Source organism: Lissotriton vulgaris, chromosome 12 (assembly GCF_964263255.1).
Source record: "Lissotriton vulgaris chromosome 12, aLisVul1.2, whole genome shotgun sequence".
In the NCBI taxonomy this organism is placed as follows: domain Eukaryota; kingdom Metazoa; phylum Chordata; class Amphibia; order Caudata; family Salamandridae; genus Lissotriton; species Lissotriton vulgaris.
In genome coordinates, this window is record NC_141700.1 from 783,904,104 (window position 1) to 783,922,944 (window position 18,841).

Below are 18,841 nucleotides of genomic sequence, written 5' to 3' on the forward strand. Positions count from 1 at the left end.
ACATCAAACAAGGACAGAGACTGTCAGTTGATTCCTTTGTGTTCTACTGCAGCCTCCTAGAGTGTTCTAAAGAACAACTAGAGCGCTAACAGTCCTACTTATTACAAAGGTATGGCACACCTGAAGCCATCTTGATTGGAATAAAGTGGTAACTCTTAAAACATTTAATTTAAAAAGAAACAACATGAGGGGGTATATTTTGCCATAGAAAGTATGATTAGTGCTGCAGAATGAAAAATTAGGGCACATTTTGAGTGACTTCTCAAATCCTTTTCTATTTCATTAAAACATTCTGACATGCAGTCTCCCAAAATGGCCACCAGAGACAAAAGAGCCCAAATGTAGCCCAAATATCACCCAGATGTAGCCCAAGTATAGCCCAATGACAGAATGTCCCAGAGTGTTCTAAAGAACAAGTAGAGCGCTAACAGTCCTACTTATTACAAAGGTATGGCACACCTGAAGCCATCTTGATTGGAATAAAGTGGTAACTCTTAAAACATTTAATTTAAAAAGAAACAACATGAGGGGATATATTTTGCCATAGAAAGTATGATTAGTGCTGCAGAATGAAAAATTAGGGCACATTTTGAGTGACTTCTCAAATCCTTTTCTATTTCATTAAAACATTCTGACATGCAGTCTCCCAAAATGGCCACCAGAGACAAAAGAGCCCAAATGTAGCCCAAATATCACCCAGATGTAGCCCAAGTATAGCCCAATGACAGAATGTCCCAGAGTGTTCTAAAGAACAACTAGAGCGCTAACAGTCCTACTTATTACAAAGGTATAGCACACCTGGAGCCATCGTGATGGGAATAAAGTGGTAACTCTTAAAACATTTAATTTAAAAAGGAACAAAATGAAGGGGTATATTATGCAATAGAAGGTATTATTAGTGCTGCAGAAAGAAAAATTAGGGCACATTTTGAGTGACTTTTCAAATCCTCTTCTATTTCATTAAAAAATTCTGACATGCAGTCTCCCAAAATGGCCACCAGAGACAAAAGAGCCCAAATGTAGCCCAAATATCACCCAGATGTAGCCCAAGTATAGCCCAATGACAGAATGTCCCAGAGTGTTCTAAAGAACAACTAGAGCGCTAACAGTCCTACTTATTACAAAGGTATGGCACACCTGAAGCCATCTTGATTGGAATAAAGTGGTAACTCTTAAAACATTTAATTTAAAAAGGAACAACATGAGGGGGTATATTTTGCCATATGAATTATGATTAGTGCTGCAGAAAGAAAAATTAGGGCACATTTTGAGTGACTTCTCAAACCCTCTTCTATTCCATTAAAAAATTCTGACATACAGTCTCCCAAGATGGCCACCAGAGACAAAAGAGCCTAAATGTAGCCCAAATATCACCCAGATGTACCCCAAGTATAGCCCAATGATAGAATGTCCCAGAGTGTTCTAAAGAACAACTAGAGCGCTAACAGTCTTACTTATGACAAAAGTATGGCACACCAGAAGCCATCTTGATTGGAATGAAGTGGTAAGTCTGAAAACACTCAATTTAAAAAGGAACAACATGAGGGGGTTAATTTTGCCATAGAAAGTATGATTAGTGCTTCAGAAAGAAAAATTAGGGATCATTTTGAGTGACTTCTCAAATCCTCTTCTATTTCATTAAAAAAATTCTGACATGCAGACTGAAACATGCACTTTGAATACCAGCAGCAGACATCCCTGGTGAGCAGTAGCTTTACTACAGTGATCTAATGTGCAACTAGAGTGCTAACATTCAGAATTTATGGCAAATGTGTGACACATCTGAATGCCTTCTTGATGGAACCAAAGTAAACAAGCATTGAAAATGCAATAGATCTCGCCCTCGTTTAAGTTAAAGCCATTCTGTTTGTAATGAGGTGGCTTTTTAGCTTTGCTTTTATTAGTGTTTTTTCAACTTTCATGTAAATAACATGCATCTGTATGCATATAAGTATATGTATGCATGCATTTATGTTTGTATTTATATAGATATACAGATGATATATGTTTATATATGTATGTATATATATATATTCACTGAAAAAACCATAGGCTATCGACCATATATAGTTAGGAATTAGCATTTACAAAACCTTGAAAATTCACTGAAAAAACCATAGGTTATAGACCATATATAGTTAGGAATTAGCATTTACAAAACCTTGAAAATTCACTGAAAAAACCATAGGTTATAGACCATATATAGTTAGGAATTCGCATTTACAAAACCTTATTTTACTCACACAACACCATTGAAATTCCATATATAGTTAGTTGCACTAACTATATATCGCGCACCCGCAATCCACTGCTGATGATGTCACATATTACATCATTCATGACATGGTCAGTGACATCACTGATGACATCACTGATGACATCTCAAATGACATCACTGATGACAACATCCAGTGACTGTATGTTTCTGTAAAGTTAAAATATGTCTTACATATTGAGGAATGAGTGGATGTATAAGTGTCTGGATGAAGGATTTAGTAGGTGCATGACTGACTGTATGAGTGAGTGATTAAATGTGTCTCACTGAGTGCATGGGTTAGTGACTAAACTGTCTTAATTTGTGCATCATTATGTCTGTTGTTCTGTAAACTGTTGCATGTGTTGATAAGTAGCTATATGTGTAACTTTATGGGTTATTGATTGGTTGCCCAAGTATTTGTATGGGAGACTGAGTGTGTGTGTGGGTGGCTGGGAGGTGTATGACTCTGTGCATAGATGTGTGAGCAGTTGATTCACTAGATGTATGGTTTCAAAAGTGCATGTGGAAACAGCTGTATGGGCGGTTGACTGTGTGCATGAGTGTATTGGTGAGTGAATGGATATCTCAGTGCTACATGTCAAAGTAAGTACATATGTAAAACACAGTACATGTGAGAGTTGACATATATAAATAACTGTGCATAAGAGTCAGTGAATGTGTGAGTGGCTGTATGGATCATTGTGAACTTGTATCAGGGATTGTATAAGAGAGTAAATATGTGTTAGTATATGTTTGAATAAGTAAAGTTTGTATAACTGTATAGTTGAGGAAATGGAGGTGTGATTGATTCTTTGCATGACTGACTAGGTGTGTGAGTAACTCCATGGATGAGTGACAGTCTGTGAGTGTCTGTTTACACTGATTGTATCTAAGGTTATATTAGAGTCTGAAGAGGTTCATCGTATTATCACATGAATGATATCATCAGTGATGTGATCAGTAATGTCAAATGAGATGTCATCAGTGATGTCATCAGTGATGTCATTTGAGATGTCATCAGTGATGTCATTTGAGATGTCATCAGTGATGTCATCAGTGATGTCACTGACCATGTCATGAATGATGTAATATGTGACATCATCAGCAGTGGATTGCGGGTGCGCGATATATAGTTAGTGCAACTAACTATATATGGAATTTCAATGGTTTTGTGTGAGTAAAATAAGGTTTTGTAAATGCGAATTCCTAACTATATATGGTCTATAACCTATGGTTTTTTCAGTGAAAATATATATATATATATATATAATTTTTTTTCAGTAAAAAACATAGGTTTCACACGTTATAGTTAGATAGTTAGCTGGACATTTCACTCATACAAAACCATTGAAATTACCCCCTTATAGTTAGTTCAGCTAACTATAACTCGCGCACCTGCAATGCACTGCTGATGACGTCACATATTACATCACTCATGACATGGTTAGTGACATCACCCATGACATCACTGATGACATCACTGATGACATCATCCTTGTGAATGTGTGTCTTTCTGAAAAAGAAATATGTTTTATATATGTATATCTAAAGGTCGATGGAAGAATAAATGGGTAAATAAGTGTCTAAATGGATGTTTTAAAAAAAAATGATTGCATAACTGACTTATTAGTGTATCTTAGTGAATACATGTATTAGCGAGTAATGTTTAAATATGTAAATATCTGTATCATTGTTTCACTTTGTGTATATGTGGATGCATGGGTTAGTGAGTAGCTACATGAGTGTCTATATGAGTTATTAGTTGGCTTTTTGAGTATCAGTACGAGTGTCTGTATGTTTCGGTGGGGAGGATTACTTAGCGCATAGATGCATGAATGAGTAACTCACTGTTTGTATGTGTTTTGAAGACAGCATGTGTGAAGGACTGTATGGGTGGATGAGTGTGTGTATGGGGTGTTAGTGAGTGAATGACTGTCTCAATAGTATCTTTATGAGTAACTACATATGTTTTAATCCACTATATGTGAGTATTGATGTATATAAGTGATTATATTTGAGAGTGTGAGAGATTGGAAGAGTTCCTGTATAAATAAGTATGTTTCTATAAGGGATTGTTTAAGAGAGTAAGTATGTGTACGTTTTTGTCAAAGTAAGTGTAGTGGTGTGTGTATAGCTGTATATGCAAGTAAATGGATGTTTGATAGTTTATTTGCATGTGTGAGTATGTGTGTGAGTAACTGTATGGATGAGTATCGGTGTTTAACAGGATGTATAGGTGTATAAGAACATATGATGAGTGAGTATATGTATGAATGACTATATAGAACTGTTGGTGAATGAGTGGATGTGTATGTAGACTTTGGAATTACTGAATAGGTTGTTCTAACTGGTATTGATATCTCAATTTTTTTGAACATTTTATTTTCTATTTTTGAAGGTGTGTATCAAAGGTTATATTATGCAGAGGAGGTCTGCCACTCTTTTCAATAGGATGATGTCAACAGTGATGTCATGAGTGATGTCATTTGAGATGTCATCAGTGATGCAATGAGTGATGTCACTGACCAGGTCATGAGTGATGTAATGTGTGATGTCATCAGCAGTGCATTGCGGGCGCGTGAGTTATAGTTAGCTGAACTAACTATAACGGGGGAATTTCAATGGTTTTGTATGAGTGAAATGTCCAGCTAACTATAACATGTGCAAAACCTATGGTTTTTAGTGAATTTCTAAGGTTTTTAAATGCTAATTCCTAACTATAACATGTGTGAAACCTATGTTTTTTTCAATGAATTTCTAAGGTTTTTTAAATGCTAATTCCCAACTATAACTTTGCTGAAACCTATGGTTTCTTCAGTGAATTTCAAAGGTTTTGTAAATGATAATTTTTACATATATTCATTGTTATTTTTTTATACTGATTTACTACATTATTTTTAATTATTTATTTTTAGATATTTTATTTTTTAAATTACATTACATATTTTTAATATAAATTGAAAAAAAATGTTTTTAAAAATATTGAAATTGTAATATATTTTTATTTATTTAATTTATTTTTAATTAATATATCTTTAATATATTAGGCAATGATATCCTATGGAAGGAAATTCAAGTTACTGGTAAGTACAGTTAAATTTACTTTTCAGGAATAGTAGTGAGCTAGATTAGGGAATTAATTCCTCTTAAATCCTGAGGTCCCCTGTGAGCCAACTAGCCCACCAGGTACCTCCAGTATGCACCAGGCAGCTGTGTTGCAGAGAGGTGTTCAAAGGGCACGCCCCCTTTTTACAACACTCTGCAACACAGCTCCGTGGCGCATACTGGAGATACCTGTTGGAATAGTTGCCCCCTGTGGGAAATCTGGATTGAACAGGAATTAATTCCCCAACTTAAAACGCACCTCAGGGCATGTTTGCACTCACATCACCTCAAGCCCGCCCCCTACTTGCAACACTGTGCAAACGCGCCCTGTAGAGTGTTTTAAGTTGGGGGATTAAGTCCCCTTGTATACTGGGGGTCCCTGGAGGCCAAGTAGCCCACCAGTAATCTCCAGTATGCACCAGGAGGCTGCATTGCAGAGAGATGTAATGAGGCCACGCCCCTTTTACACCTCTCTGCAACGCAGCCCCCGGATGCGTTTGCAGAGGGGGAACTAATTCCCCTTGCATACTGGGGGTCCCTGGGGGCCAACTAGCCCACCAGAAATTTCCAGTATGTGCCAGGGGGCTGCATTGCAGAGAGGTGGAATGAGCCCAAGCCCCTTTTTACACCTCTCTGCAACGCAGCCCCCGGGCACATTTGCAGAGGGGGAACTAATTCCCCTTGCATACTGGGGGTCCCTGGGGGCTAACTAGCCCACCAGGAACCTCCAGTATGCGCCAGGGTGCTGCATTGTGTAGTAAGTAACCAGGAGACCACAGGAGCAGCAACAGAGGTTTATTGCAGGAGAACAGGAGAAGTCACCTCAACACAAGCTGGCCAGGCACAAACTGTCACCAGCTAGAACCCTAGAAGGAGACAGAGCCATATACATTCTGGAATGGGTGACACAGGTAAGAACTGTGGTGGAGTAAAGGAAATAGAAGAAGGATAATATACAACACATCTCCTCTCGTAGAATAAAACAAAAGAGTAAAGGAAATAGAAGAAGGATAATATACAACACATTGCAGAGAGGTGTAATGAGGCCATGCCCCTTTTTACACCTCTCTCCAACGCAGCCCCCGGGCACGTTTGCAGAGGGGAAACTAATTCCCCTTGCATACTGGAGGTCCATGGGGGCCAACTCGCCCACCAGGAACCTCCAGTATGCGCCAGGGGGCTGCATTGCAGAGAGGTGTAATGAGGCCACACCCCTTTTTACACCTTTCTGCAAGGCAGCCCCCTGGCGCGTTAGCAGAGGGGGAACTAATTCCCCTTGCATACTGGTATTCCCTGGGGGCCAACTAGCCCACCAGGAACCTCCAATATGCGCAAGGGGGCTGCGTTGCAGAGAGGTGTAATGAGGCCACGCCCCTTTTTATACCTCTCTGCAATGCAGCCCCCTGGAGCTTTTTCAGAGGGGGAGCTAATTCCCCTTGCATACTGGATGTCCCTGGAGGCCAACTAGCCCACCAGGAGCCTCCAGTATGCGCCAGGGGGCTGCGTTGCTTTGCCCTGGGGGTGGCAGTCCCCGGGTCAGTGTGGGGGGGGGGGATTTGGTGCCCCCGGGGGGTAATTTTAAAAAAAGCAGACCGGATTTAAAAAAAAAGGTCCATGTGGGACCACCTGAGCAGGCCTAGGGGGTCAGGGTGTTTCTACCCTGCCCCCTTTTTGCACTCTACATGTTTGTTTATCTGCTTTCTTGTGCCTCAGTCTACCGAGGCACAAGATGGCTGCCAACACTTTCTGGTTTGGAGTGTTGACAGCCAATCAGCATGCGGCTCGTGCTCAGAAAGGTACGCTACGTACGCGTACGGTACTCGGACCCGTACGCGTACCATACTCGTAAGCGCCTATAGATATACTTGTGATTTTACTTATGATTTGCTCAGGAACTACTGAACAGATTTACACCATTTAACAAAAAGCGTAACCTGCGAACCGAACTCTACTTTTTTGCCAAATTTGGTGTAATTCCGTTCAGCCGTTCGGGCTGTAGCCCTGGCTAAAAGTCCTGTGGAAAATTGCATGGGGAAAACACGTTTTGGGGCCCGCCTTTTTTCTCGGCCCCTGCTTCACGATCACCCCCAAACTTTAAGGGAAGGAGTGGAGCAGGCCATTTTTTTGGAGAAATTCGCGAAGATTCGTCCACGGCCTATGCATATGGGCGTAAATGGGGCAATACCACCCTTTCACCCCCTCACTACAGCATGTTGCCCCCCTCTTCCCCACACTGGTTAAGCCAGTGATACTCACAGTACATCCCAGGGGCCACATGCGGCCCTCCTGACCTTTAGATGATGCCCCTGAGTGAACAGCAGCACGAGGGTGCTGTTTTCTTTACAAAGCACTCATATTCATAAAGATATTACATAAACGCAAGCATTAATTTACAGTCAAACTGAAGTAAAAGAAAAAAGAAGAAGCACAGGCGGTATCCTGCACCATTTAATTTTAAGAACATCTTTATTTTTATAGACATATTGCAGCAAACCTGTGATAATATGATAAAGTCTCTTCAAAATAAAAAAAAATCAATTTCGTTAATAAGCAGAAACTGTTTCACCTAAGTTCATCACATTATAAAAATACTTTGCAGTTTTTCTTAAGTGACAGTTTTCAAACAACAAATTTAGAAACACTCATGCCTAGTAAAGATGACAAAGTGTCCTGAAAACCCAAGGAATACCGAGTGAAGGAATGAGAGATGCGTTAGTGAGAAACTGAGAGAGAGGGAGAAGTGTGGCTCAATGATTAGAGCGGCAGACCCTGATGCAGAGGTCTAGCCCGGGACCAGGGTTCAATTCCCCGCTTCGGCGGGTCTTGGGCTCAAAAATTCCACGGACCTGATAATTCTCGCCTCGGTGCCTATTCCAATCATGGAGTCCCACTCTGCAACTCTGGGCAATAGCTTGCTTAATCTCCACAACGGCCCACACAAAGCTAAGGATGCCTGGCCTCCACCTTGGGAGTGCCCAGGAGTGGACGCCCCACAGGGAAAGCCAGGATGGGTTCCACAGCGGTATTCGTACAAGCGCCTTGAGACCCTTGCAGGTGAGTAGTGCGCTATACAAGTATCAATTTACATTTACATTTAGATATGTTTGTGAGTGTGGGAGGAAGAGAAAGAGTGACAAAGAGGAGGAATTATAAAAGGATACCTCTTTCCCTTTGGAAATCAGTTAACACCCTAACCAGGAAGTCTATAACTGATCAATGTGTTGAGACTAGAATTGTGGTCACAAAATATTGATACATACCATACCGACTCACAGACTGGAAGGAACGCCCTTAGACGCCCCTTCCAAATTGTGATTCAGTATGAGTAAGACAGCCTATTTTATGATGTGGGAAAACTTCTCTGAATTGCAAAAATGGGTTTAGTACATATTTAAAAATGGATTTTGCAGTTTTTAGCTGTGGATTTTTTTTCTCACACACACATTTTGCTAAAATATTTTTTTGTTTCCTTGATTAGGGGACCGAGCGATTTGCAACTTTTGCCGGAATTATTAAATTACATTAAGACAATGGCGTTCCAAGGTATGTACAAAGCAGCCATGAGATTGTCTGCCCATTGAGGCTTTCACCATTTTGTAACTCTGGCAAGCCTGTCACCAGACACACCTCAGAGATGCACTTTTTCATTGTTTTGAATGATTAAATAAATGCCTCCGGAGTTTATGGGGCCTTTTGGATCACTAAACCGTAGAATACAGTCCTGGCTCTTAGGTTGCCTTAGATTCTAGGGGTAGAGGGTTTGTGTTCCACCCCCCAGGGGCTCCCAATCATATCCAACACTGCAGTATGTCACATACATGTCCCAGCGCTTCACCAGAATAAGTATTTTCCACAGGTCCTGCTTATCAACTCCTTTAATTCGATCTAAAAACATACCATAGACTAAAAGTTTAAAAAATAGTAGGGCATATTACCAAGGGGGGCGATAGGCAATTATCACCGATTTAGCGGCCGTTTTCGTCCGGTAAGCGGCGAGAATTCTATCGCCCTATTAGCAAGCTGTCGCTAACTGATGTTAGCGACAGCTTGTAGGCGATAGTGAGCGGTTTGAGGCCCGCTTTGCATGTCAGTGATATTTATCGCTAATGACATACAAAGTGGGTGTACCCAACCAGTTAGCGACTGAAAGCAGTCGCTAACGTCACTATCGCCTATTAGCAAGGCAGGCGTAGCATTGGAAATATTAGCGCTAAGCGCAAATATCTCCGAATACTAACACCTGCCCAGACCAGTTCTTAGCCATGTTATCCAATGGGAGGTGGATAACATGGCTAAGAGCATTTCATCGCTAATGCGTGAATATTGCTGTATTCTCAGCGATATTCACGCATTTCGCCGCTATCGCTGGATATTTTAGCAGAATGGAGAAAAACGTTGTTAATAGCATGTTTTCTCCACTAACATATTCAGCGATAGGCAGCGCTAAAAAAATTGTCGCTAAGCCTATTAAGCGATAAATATCGCTACTTGTTAGTAATATGCCCCAGTGTTTTTTCAATCCATCCATCACATATGATTTTATTTCAGAAATATGCCATTAAAGCCTTACATTAAAAAAACTATCATTGCACCATAAGAATTATGTGCATCATTAAAATAAAGAAAACATTGAGGATGTCTCTGTTCGCTTGGCCCTGTATGTGAAACATGTTATTTATGCTTTGATTTAGCTATTCATTGCTTTGTCCAAATACCACCCCCAAATGGACCTAAAACCCACGTCAGAGGCAATTGAAGATAAATATGCTACCTTATGAGGTGGTGGTCTGCAGAAGGCACAGCATGCTGCCTGCTTTTGTGTTGTAAAATAGTTTGTGAAAATAAATAATAAATAACACATTGTTATATTGTTATAATGGCAGGAAAGTCTAGACCCACAATTCAGTTTTTTTTAAGTTTAAAAGAGCTTAATTGCAGTAAGTAAGAGCAAGGGGGACAGCATTACGGCAACAATTGTAGGAAAAATAAAAAAATAGTATACAGTATATAAAACCATAGTAGAATTAAAACCTGATATAATTGCTGTTGTAAAAAGCAAAAACAAAAACTAGGAACAGTAATACAAAAATAGGTACCATAGCAATTTACATTTTATATATAAAGAGAGAAAAGAGAGAGGAGAAAAGAAAGAAAGAAAAAAGAACATCCTGCGATAACAGGCAATATAAATGTTCAAATGTTCAAATAGCTAGATGGTAATAATATAATATCTTAATATGAACAATGTAAAATGAATAATTCTTAATAATCATGGAGGCTGAAAAACAAAAGTCCTAAATGAACGAGGGGGATGCAGAAAATTAACTAGGGTTGTCAACAGGCAAAGCCCCGGGGCTGGATGGGGTGCCAGGCGACCTATTCAAACAGGAGCCAGGGGTATGGGCCCCATATCTCCTGTTGATATTCAATGCGGTCCTTAAGGTAATGGAGGTCCCGGATACTTGGCTGGGTGCAGAGGTGGTTCCAATATTTAAAAAGGCATCTCCTCTGCTTCCAGCCAACTATCGTCCAATAAGCCTCATCGACGTATCACAGAAGCTCTTCGGTAGGCTAATACTGGACCGGTTGCAGAATTGGCTGGAGGAGACAGATACCCTGAGCCCATACCAGGTGGGATTTAGAAGGGGGTGTCCACAATTGATCACATATTTCGATTAAACCTTATTTACTGGAGGACCGCACTGATCGAGGGCGGCACTTTGTACACAGTTTTTGTGGATTTACGTGCCGCCTTCGATTTGGTGCCAAGATCAAAATTGTGGAAGGTAATGGAGGAGTTAGGCGTCCCGAAAGACATCCTCGCAATCCTGATGAAACTACACCAAAATACCTTTGCACGTGTCAGGTGCGGGAGAAGCGGCAACTTAACTGAAAGATTCCCCGTTCGCAGAGGGGTGAGACAGGGTTGTGTGCTTGCACCGACCCTGTTCTGCCTCTTTGTGAACGGGGTAATCGCGCACCTGACAAGGATTGCCAACATTGACGCCCCAAAACTGAACAGCAGCAGGGTGCCCGCAATTATGTTTGCGGATGACACCCTGCTGCTGTCCAAATCCCAGATGGGCATACAGCGGGTGCTGGATGGTTTTCTGGAATTTTGTACAGAAAGGGGACTTGAAATCAACCCGCAGAAAACTAAATTCATGATCCTAAACCCTATGCCCTCTAAACGCCCCAACCCCTTGCTTGGTACAGTGTGCTTGGAAAGGGTTTACACAATTGAGTACCTGGGGATAACCCTAAACCAAAGTTTAACGTGGGGGGCACACCGGACAAAAGCAAACATGAAACTGGCCCAGAGGGCGGGAGGCATTTCGAGAATTGCGAGTAAGTCACCATATCGCCCACTCGGCCCTGCAATCCAAATTTATAAAGCCCAGGCGCGGGGGGGAGTTACCTATAGGGGAGAGTTGTGGGGCCACATCCGGTCGCATAACTTGCTGACCACAGAAAACAAATTCCTCAGGCAGCTGACAGCCCTTCCCCCAAGCACTCCACTCCTGCCCCTGAGACTGGACCTGGGTCTGAGGCCCATTACGTAGGAACTAGGGCTCAAACCACTAACTTTTTGGCGTCGTCTTTGGAGCAGTCAAGACCTCACCAACTATAGAACCGAGCTAGAGGAATTTCTATCCCTGCCCAATGCCACCAAGACGCCTTGGTTAAACTACATCAAGAGAACTTGTGAGACCCTTGGACTACCAGAACTATGGTCAGACCCGGAAAGCACAAGCAATAGGATTCTGAGGAAAGCGCTGTCCAGAGCGTATTATGACAATATGCTTCTTCGAGCTCTGGATAGCACTCATGAAGGATCCCTAACACACCATTTTACTAAAACTAAAGACTCATATAACCTTGAATGCGTTTTAGATGGCATGACTCCGGCTCTAACAAGAAAGCTATTCCTGCAGTGGAGGTACGGGACCCTTCCTTTCAGGTCTTTTACTAAAGTATGGTCCTGTCGGCCTGCCACAGAGACATGCCCTGCATGTGCCCACAGAAAGGAGAACGATTTGCACGCGGTTTTCTTCTGTCGAGCCTACCGGAAAAGCAGGAAACACTGGCTTGTCCCCCTCCTCAAAAACCTGGGATTTAAAACATTCCTACCCGCAAACAGAGTTTTGAAGACTGATTTATCCCGGCCAATTGTGTTCGTTATGGCAACATTTTTAACTGCAATGTGGTATGCCTGCACCCGACTGATAAAGGGGGTCGGAGACTCTTGACTAACTTTCATCCCTTGACTAACTGGCACCATGTTTTACTATTTTTTAATTCTTAATGTATTTTATATTAATGACATATTGATATTCCGGATTTTTAATTGATGTGGTAAATTTTGTACATCTTTTATGATCATGTGATCGAAATAAAGATTTGGAATGGATGCTACCTTATTAGGTGGTGGTCTGCAGAAGGCACAGCATGCTGTCTGCTTTTTTGTTGTAAAATAGTTTGTGAAAATAAATAATAAATTACACATTGTTATATTGTTATAATGGCAGGAAAGTCTAGACCCACAATTCAGTTTTTTTTTAAGTTTAAAAGAGCTTAATTTCAGTAAGTAAGAACAAGGGGTACAGCATTACAGTAACAATTGTAGGAAAAATACAAAAATAGTATACAGTATATAAAACCATAGTAGAATGAAAACCTGATATAATTGCTGTTGTAAAAAGCAAAAACAAAAACTAGGAACAGTAATACAAAAATAGGTACCGTAGCATTTTACATTTTATATATAAAGAGAGAAAAGAGAGAGGAGAAAAGAAAGAAAGAAAAAAGAACATCCTGCGATAACAGGCAATATAAATGTTCAAATGTTCAAATAGCTAGATGATAATAATATAATATCTTAATATGAACAATGTAAAATGAATAATTCTCAATATTCATGGAGGCTGAAAAACAAAAGTACTAAATGAACGAGGGGGATGCAGAAAATTAACTAGTGAAGAAAGAGGAATAGGATGAATCAGGGTACACTCCAATTTATGCCAAACCAACATAAAAGGTGCTTCTGAAGAAGAAAGTTATGGTAAAACTTGACGTATTAGAATAGAAGAGTGATACTGCCGGAAGTTATGAAAATTGACACCTCCCCGAACCTTAGGAGCAGGTAAAAAAGGCAAAGAAATGCAAGCTTTCCGATTATTCCATAGGAATGTACTTAGACTACTATTAAGGGTTTTAAAGAACCCTAATGGAAGCCGCACTGGTAACATGGACAAATAGAAATTAATGACAGGGAGCATCATAATTTTGATAGTGTCCAATCTACCCCATCAGATAGATATAAGGGTGACCATTTCTCTGACATATGAAGTACTTTCAGTAAAACATCTTCCTAGTTAAGTTGAACCGGTTTGGAGATTGAAGAGGAATATTTGACCCTCAAACAAGTAATGTAATTTGTGTTTCATTTGAAACCTGTATCTATGAACATGTTTTTTAAGCAGTATTTGTTTAGTGGGAGAACTTCAGATTTTGAAAAGTTTAACTTATAACCCAACAATGTGGTATAGGAAAATAGGATATCATTAAAAGCGGGCAGAGGAACAAGGAGATCAGAGACATTTAACAAAATGTCACCACCATAGAATTTAGAGTTGATCTTTAGCAATGTCCCAGAAGCTTTCTCAGTCGATTTTCTATTAAAAATGATTTTTGCCTCGACTAGCTGTTTTAGAGTGTCTTGATTATTAGAAGAGTAATATGCATGCTTGGAGCGACTGGTTGGCGATGCAAAGGAAGACCCTCCAGGTTGGGTCCAATGCAGTACGCATGTTGATGGTTGAGATTAGTACCTTCCGTAAGGCCAACCAGTTTAGGGATCTGATTTTTGAGGAAAGCACGCATGTCAGATCCCTCTTCCCCTTCAGGAATACCATAAAGTCTAAGGTTATTACTTCTGTTGCGATTTTCCAAGTCCCCCCTTTTGTTGATTGAGAAGAGCTATTTCTTTGTAGATAGTATGGACTTTAGGGATCACGTCCTGAGCTTCGCTAATCTTCTGTTCCACCACCAACACTCTAGACTAGACCATTTCTCCTCTAGTCTCTGAAGGGTAGCATTGGTGTCTATGACAAAAGGTTTCAAAAGTTTTATTTCTTCCATGAGGTCATCTATCGTTAAGGGTAATGGAGATTTTGTTTGGAGAACAAGGCTCCTTCTTTTGTCACTTTAAAGCAGCTGTAGTGAAGTCTTTGCGGAGGGAGGACATGTTCACAGAGGCACCCTTTTGACTGGAGACCACGGAAGACTTTGTGTAGAGAAAAGAGAGGGTAGGTTACATAATGTATCACAGACACAGATAGCAACCAGATATTAAGTGCGAACCTCAATTTGAAAACACCAGAAGAATCCAAAATAAAAAAAAATGCAGCTCAGAGCCAATCTATCGGCTTTGGTGAAAAACAAGTGAATTTATAAACAGGTGAGCATCAGAAAAATACAAACAGCAAAAGGAGGCCATGATGTCATCAGTGATTTCATTTGAGATACCATCAGTGATGTCACTGACCATGTCATGAATGATGTAATATGTGACATCATCAGCAGTGCATTGGGGGCACGAATTAAAGTTAGCTCAACTAACTATAACAGCCGAATTTCTCTCGTTTTGAATGAGTGAAATGTCCAACTATAACGTCCCTGAAACCTGTGGTTTTTCAGTGAATTTCAAAGGTTTTTTAAATGCTAATTTCTAACTATAACGCCTGTGAAACCTATAGTAGGGACACACAGATGATTATTTCTGGGGTTTTTAACACTCATCTTGTATCGTATAAAAAGTGGGATATCCATTCAGATCTTTTAGCCCAATGGTCCAATTGTGAATTTATTAAATACAACCTAACGATTTTGCATGATAGAGAGTATTTCCCAACATTTAATAAAACTGACTGTCTCTCTATAATTGACTATACGATATTGTCAGATAAACTCTCATAATTAGTTCAAAGTTATGAGATTGTTCCAAGGATTGAGAGTGACCATAATCTGCAAGTTATTACGATTAGTTTACCCTTCGAGTATTTATCAGAAACCAGAATATTAAGAACTGCCCCGGCCGCTTTTAACATAAAAAGGTTAACATGGAGTGAGAAAACAGAGAAAGATATTATTGGTTTTCTCTCGTTTATAATTCTTGATGCCCGGGCCGCTTACTCGGAAGGAAATTCAATGGTTGCTCTTTGGCCCACCTTGTGTGACTCCTTATTGAATAAATCCCCTAATAGAGAACCAACTGGGGGTGTAATCCTGAATCCTAAGAACCCAGGTTGGTTTTCCCACCGCTTATTATACTTGAAATGGTCTCTTAACAAAACAATAAGATCATTGTATAGAAAAGCAAATGGGATTTCCTATTTTTTAAAGTTACTTAAAATCAGAGACCTAAAGAGGGGTTACAAGAAACAAATTTGGAGGGATAAACAATTGTATTATGAAGAAACTTGGGCCAAACTCCACTATGCATGTAAATCGAAGGATCTGCGACTGTTTTGGGGTATTATTGATAAATTAGAAAATGGAAATTTTAGAAGTACAAGTGCCAATGTAGATGAACTTAGCTGGATACATTTTTTTAATATGAAAATAACTTCACTAAGCCAACCAACTGAGGCGTTTGAATGTCTTGACCACCAATGTAAAATGGAGCCAGTAGAAGGGTGTGACCCTTTTGGTATTAGGGATACACCAGGCACCATTGATACTGAGCTATCGGTGGACAAAGTTAAAAAAGTGCTACTTAAAATTAGATCAAATGGAGCACCTGGCCCTAATGGAATTCCAAATGCTATTTTTAAAGTTAAAATTAGGTATTGGCCAGAGTTATTAATTCTCCTTTTTAATGACATTCTTAACTCAGGCTGTATCCCGGATTCATGGAAGGGAAGTATTATACAGCCGATCTACAAAAGTGGGCCCCAGGATAATCCTGCAAATTATCGATTAATAACCCTCACAGACGTAGATGCGAAAATTTTTGCAAGTTGTCTGTTGGAGAAGTTGGAAACTTGGGCGGAAAGAGAAGAATTGATCCCAATTTTTCAAACAGGTTTTAGGAAGGGAGAATCGACTCTTACTAATTTTATATTATTGTCTTTATTAGGAGAAAGAGCAATATTTAAGAAACAAAATTGTACATCTGTTTTATCCACTTAAAAGCCGCTTTTGATTCTGTACCCAGAAATATTCTTTGGACTAAGTTAATGAAGTGGGGTATATCAGAAACTCTTTTAAAAATGATTACATTATTGTACTCCAAAACCTGGGTTCAGGTCAAAAATAGGTGATGGTGGACACACTACCTGCTGCCTTGAAACAAATGTTGGCTTAAAGCAAGGATGTGTGCCCGCTCCTTGTCTTTTTAATTTATTTATGTCTGATCTCCCATCCCATTTTAATGATGTAAACTCGCATTCTCCTGCTGTAATGGGTAAAGAAATTAAATACCTACAGTATGCTGACGATACCATTTTATTGAGCCAAACCATGATAGGATTAAAAAGAATAATACATTCATTTAATACATATGTAACTCAAAATGGCTTAACAATTAAAACAAAAAAAAACAAAAATAATGTTAATAGGGAAAGGCAAAATAGGGGTAAAGGATTTGAGTATCAATGGTTTGTCTATTGACTGTGTTAAAGCTTAAAAATATTTGGGAATTACATTTGATGATGGTTTATCATTTAGACGGCATTTTGATAACTTAAAGACTAAAGGTACCTCACTTGCCTTCGCTTTTTGAAAACTGAGAGATAAGTTATTATGTCCCAATTATGACCACCTGCTTAAAGTTATGAAAGCAAAACTTATTCCCTCCCTGGATTATGGGTCCATAATTTTTAAGGGTAGAGATGTGAAAGTGCTGGAGGGCATAGTGGCAAGGACATATAAATCAGTTTTTAGGATTCCTAGCCAGATCCCACGTGCCAATTTAAGATTGGAATTTGGCTTAAGGAATCAGCTCTGGGTTCGTCAAGCTACATTTTTAAAAACATTATTGGCATCATCTCGAGCCGCGGAGGGCACTCTGGCGAACATGTGCTTGCGTGAGATTTTAAAAGGCAAATAATAAAGAAGTTGGCAGGATTATTTTGCTGAGTGTCTCCTACATTTTGAATGCCCTAAATTGGAAGATGAAACAAGGAATAAAATGGTTTTTAAAAACTGAATTATTTCAACCGCTGCTCTGTTGTCAGAAGTCTTGGACAAAGAGGAGTTGAGGAAAAAAACATTTTTGGTTTTATTGCCAATTCTTTTGATAATATGATTGCCCAACCTTATTTACTCTTTCATCAAAAACCCCCAATTAAAAATAAAATCATGCTATTAAGGTTTGGAATATATCCAACCAACGCTGAAACCCCTAAATGGGAGTCTAAATGGGCATCAAATATTTGTAGGCTCTGCGGGCAGTATGATGAGACCTTGCTGCATATGATAACATTATGCCCAAAAATGTTGCAGGAACGGAAAACAATTTTAAAACCTATTTTTAAAGAAATGGGTGTTAGAACGTGTAGATCGGCATTAATATTTTGTCTAAGTGGTGTCAACGTTTATATTATACAGCAATTTGTTCAATTCATTCTTCGAGTGGAAAATAAACTATGTAAGGTTGACGCCCAAAATATATGTTAAACTTGTTTCAGCTGTGAAATGATGATGCCGCTGTTTATAGGGGGTTGATGGATTATTTTTATGGAACTTTTTTACTGTGTTATATTAGTATGTTTTGGAGTACTTTTTTAATAATGTCTCGCTTATTATGTTTACTAATTTTATTGATTGGCGTATGTGCACTTTATCCCTAAAAAGTAGCCATACATTATAGACTGTTTAAAAACTAAATAATAATTTCTTGCCGTTAGCAGAAGACACTTTAGATTCGCCAGTGAAAGATTTAATTCACCTTTCACGTTTTAGCTGATAGCACAAGTCACCTTAGTATTGATTCTGTTCTACCAGTGTATTTTAGCTGGGTTTAGTTTTAGACATTTGTGATTTTTTCTTTTGCTCTGTTGCTTACTGCTATTGAATATCTGTTGCTAGCCTATTGCACTTAATGCACTGTTCACTTTTTGCCATTGAATATTTGCTGCTAGCCTATTGCACTTAATGCACTGTTCACTTTTTTGATGATAACATAAGTCATTTTAGCATTGATTTTGCAATACGACAGATATAGACAATCTGTAAAATGTTCTTTTCGCTGCTAGCACATTGTAATTTAGCTTCGGTTCTGTAAGCACATTGCACTTTATTTTGGAACTTGTGGACTGTTACCAATCCTGTGAAAATATCGGCAGCACTATAATCCCTAACTGGAAAAAGTTAATTAATTATGGACACTTTTTATCTAAGCACTGTATCCCCATATGTTCAATTAGTCATTGTATTTGTTTTGTATTTGTTTTTTTCTTTTTTGTAATGGTTTTA

The 18,841-nt window shown here is 39.3% G+C and overlaps 1 protein-coding gene across 1 annotated transcript in view; it reads left to right on the forward strand.

Moving 5' to 3' along the window:
* The window catches only part of LOC147678712 (phospholipid scramblase 3-like), a 119,318-nt gene that overhangs the window by 17,396 nt on the left and 83,081 nt on the right, over window positions 1-18,841 (forward strand). The window contains exon 2 of the mRNA XM_086946166.1: window positions 8,841-8,905. Coding sequence (XP_086802292.1) covers window positions 8,893-8,905 — 13 coding nt within the window. The 5' untranslated portion in view covers window positions 8,841-8,892. The remainder of the gene's footprint in view (window positions 1-8,840; window positions 8,906-18,841) is intronic.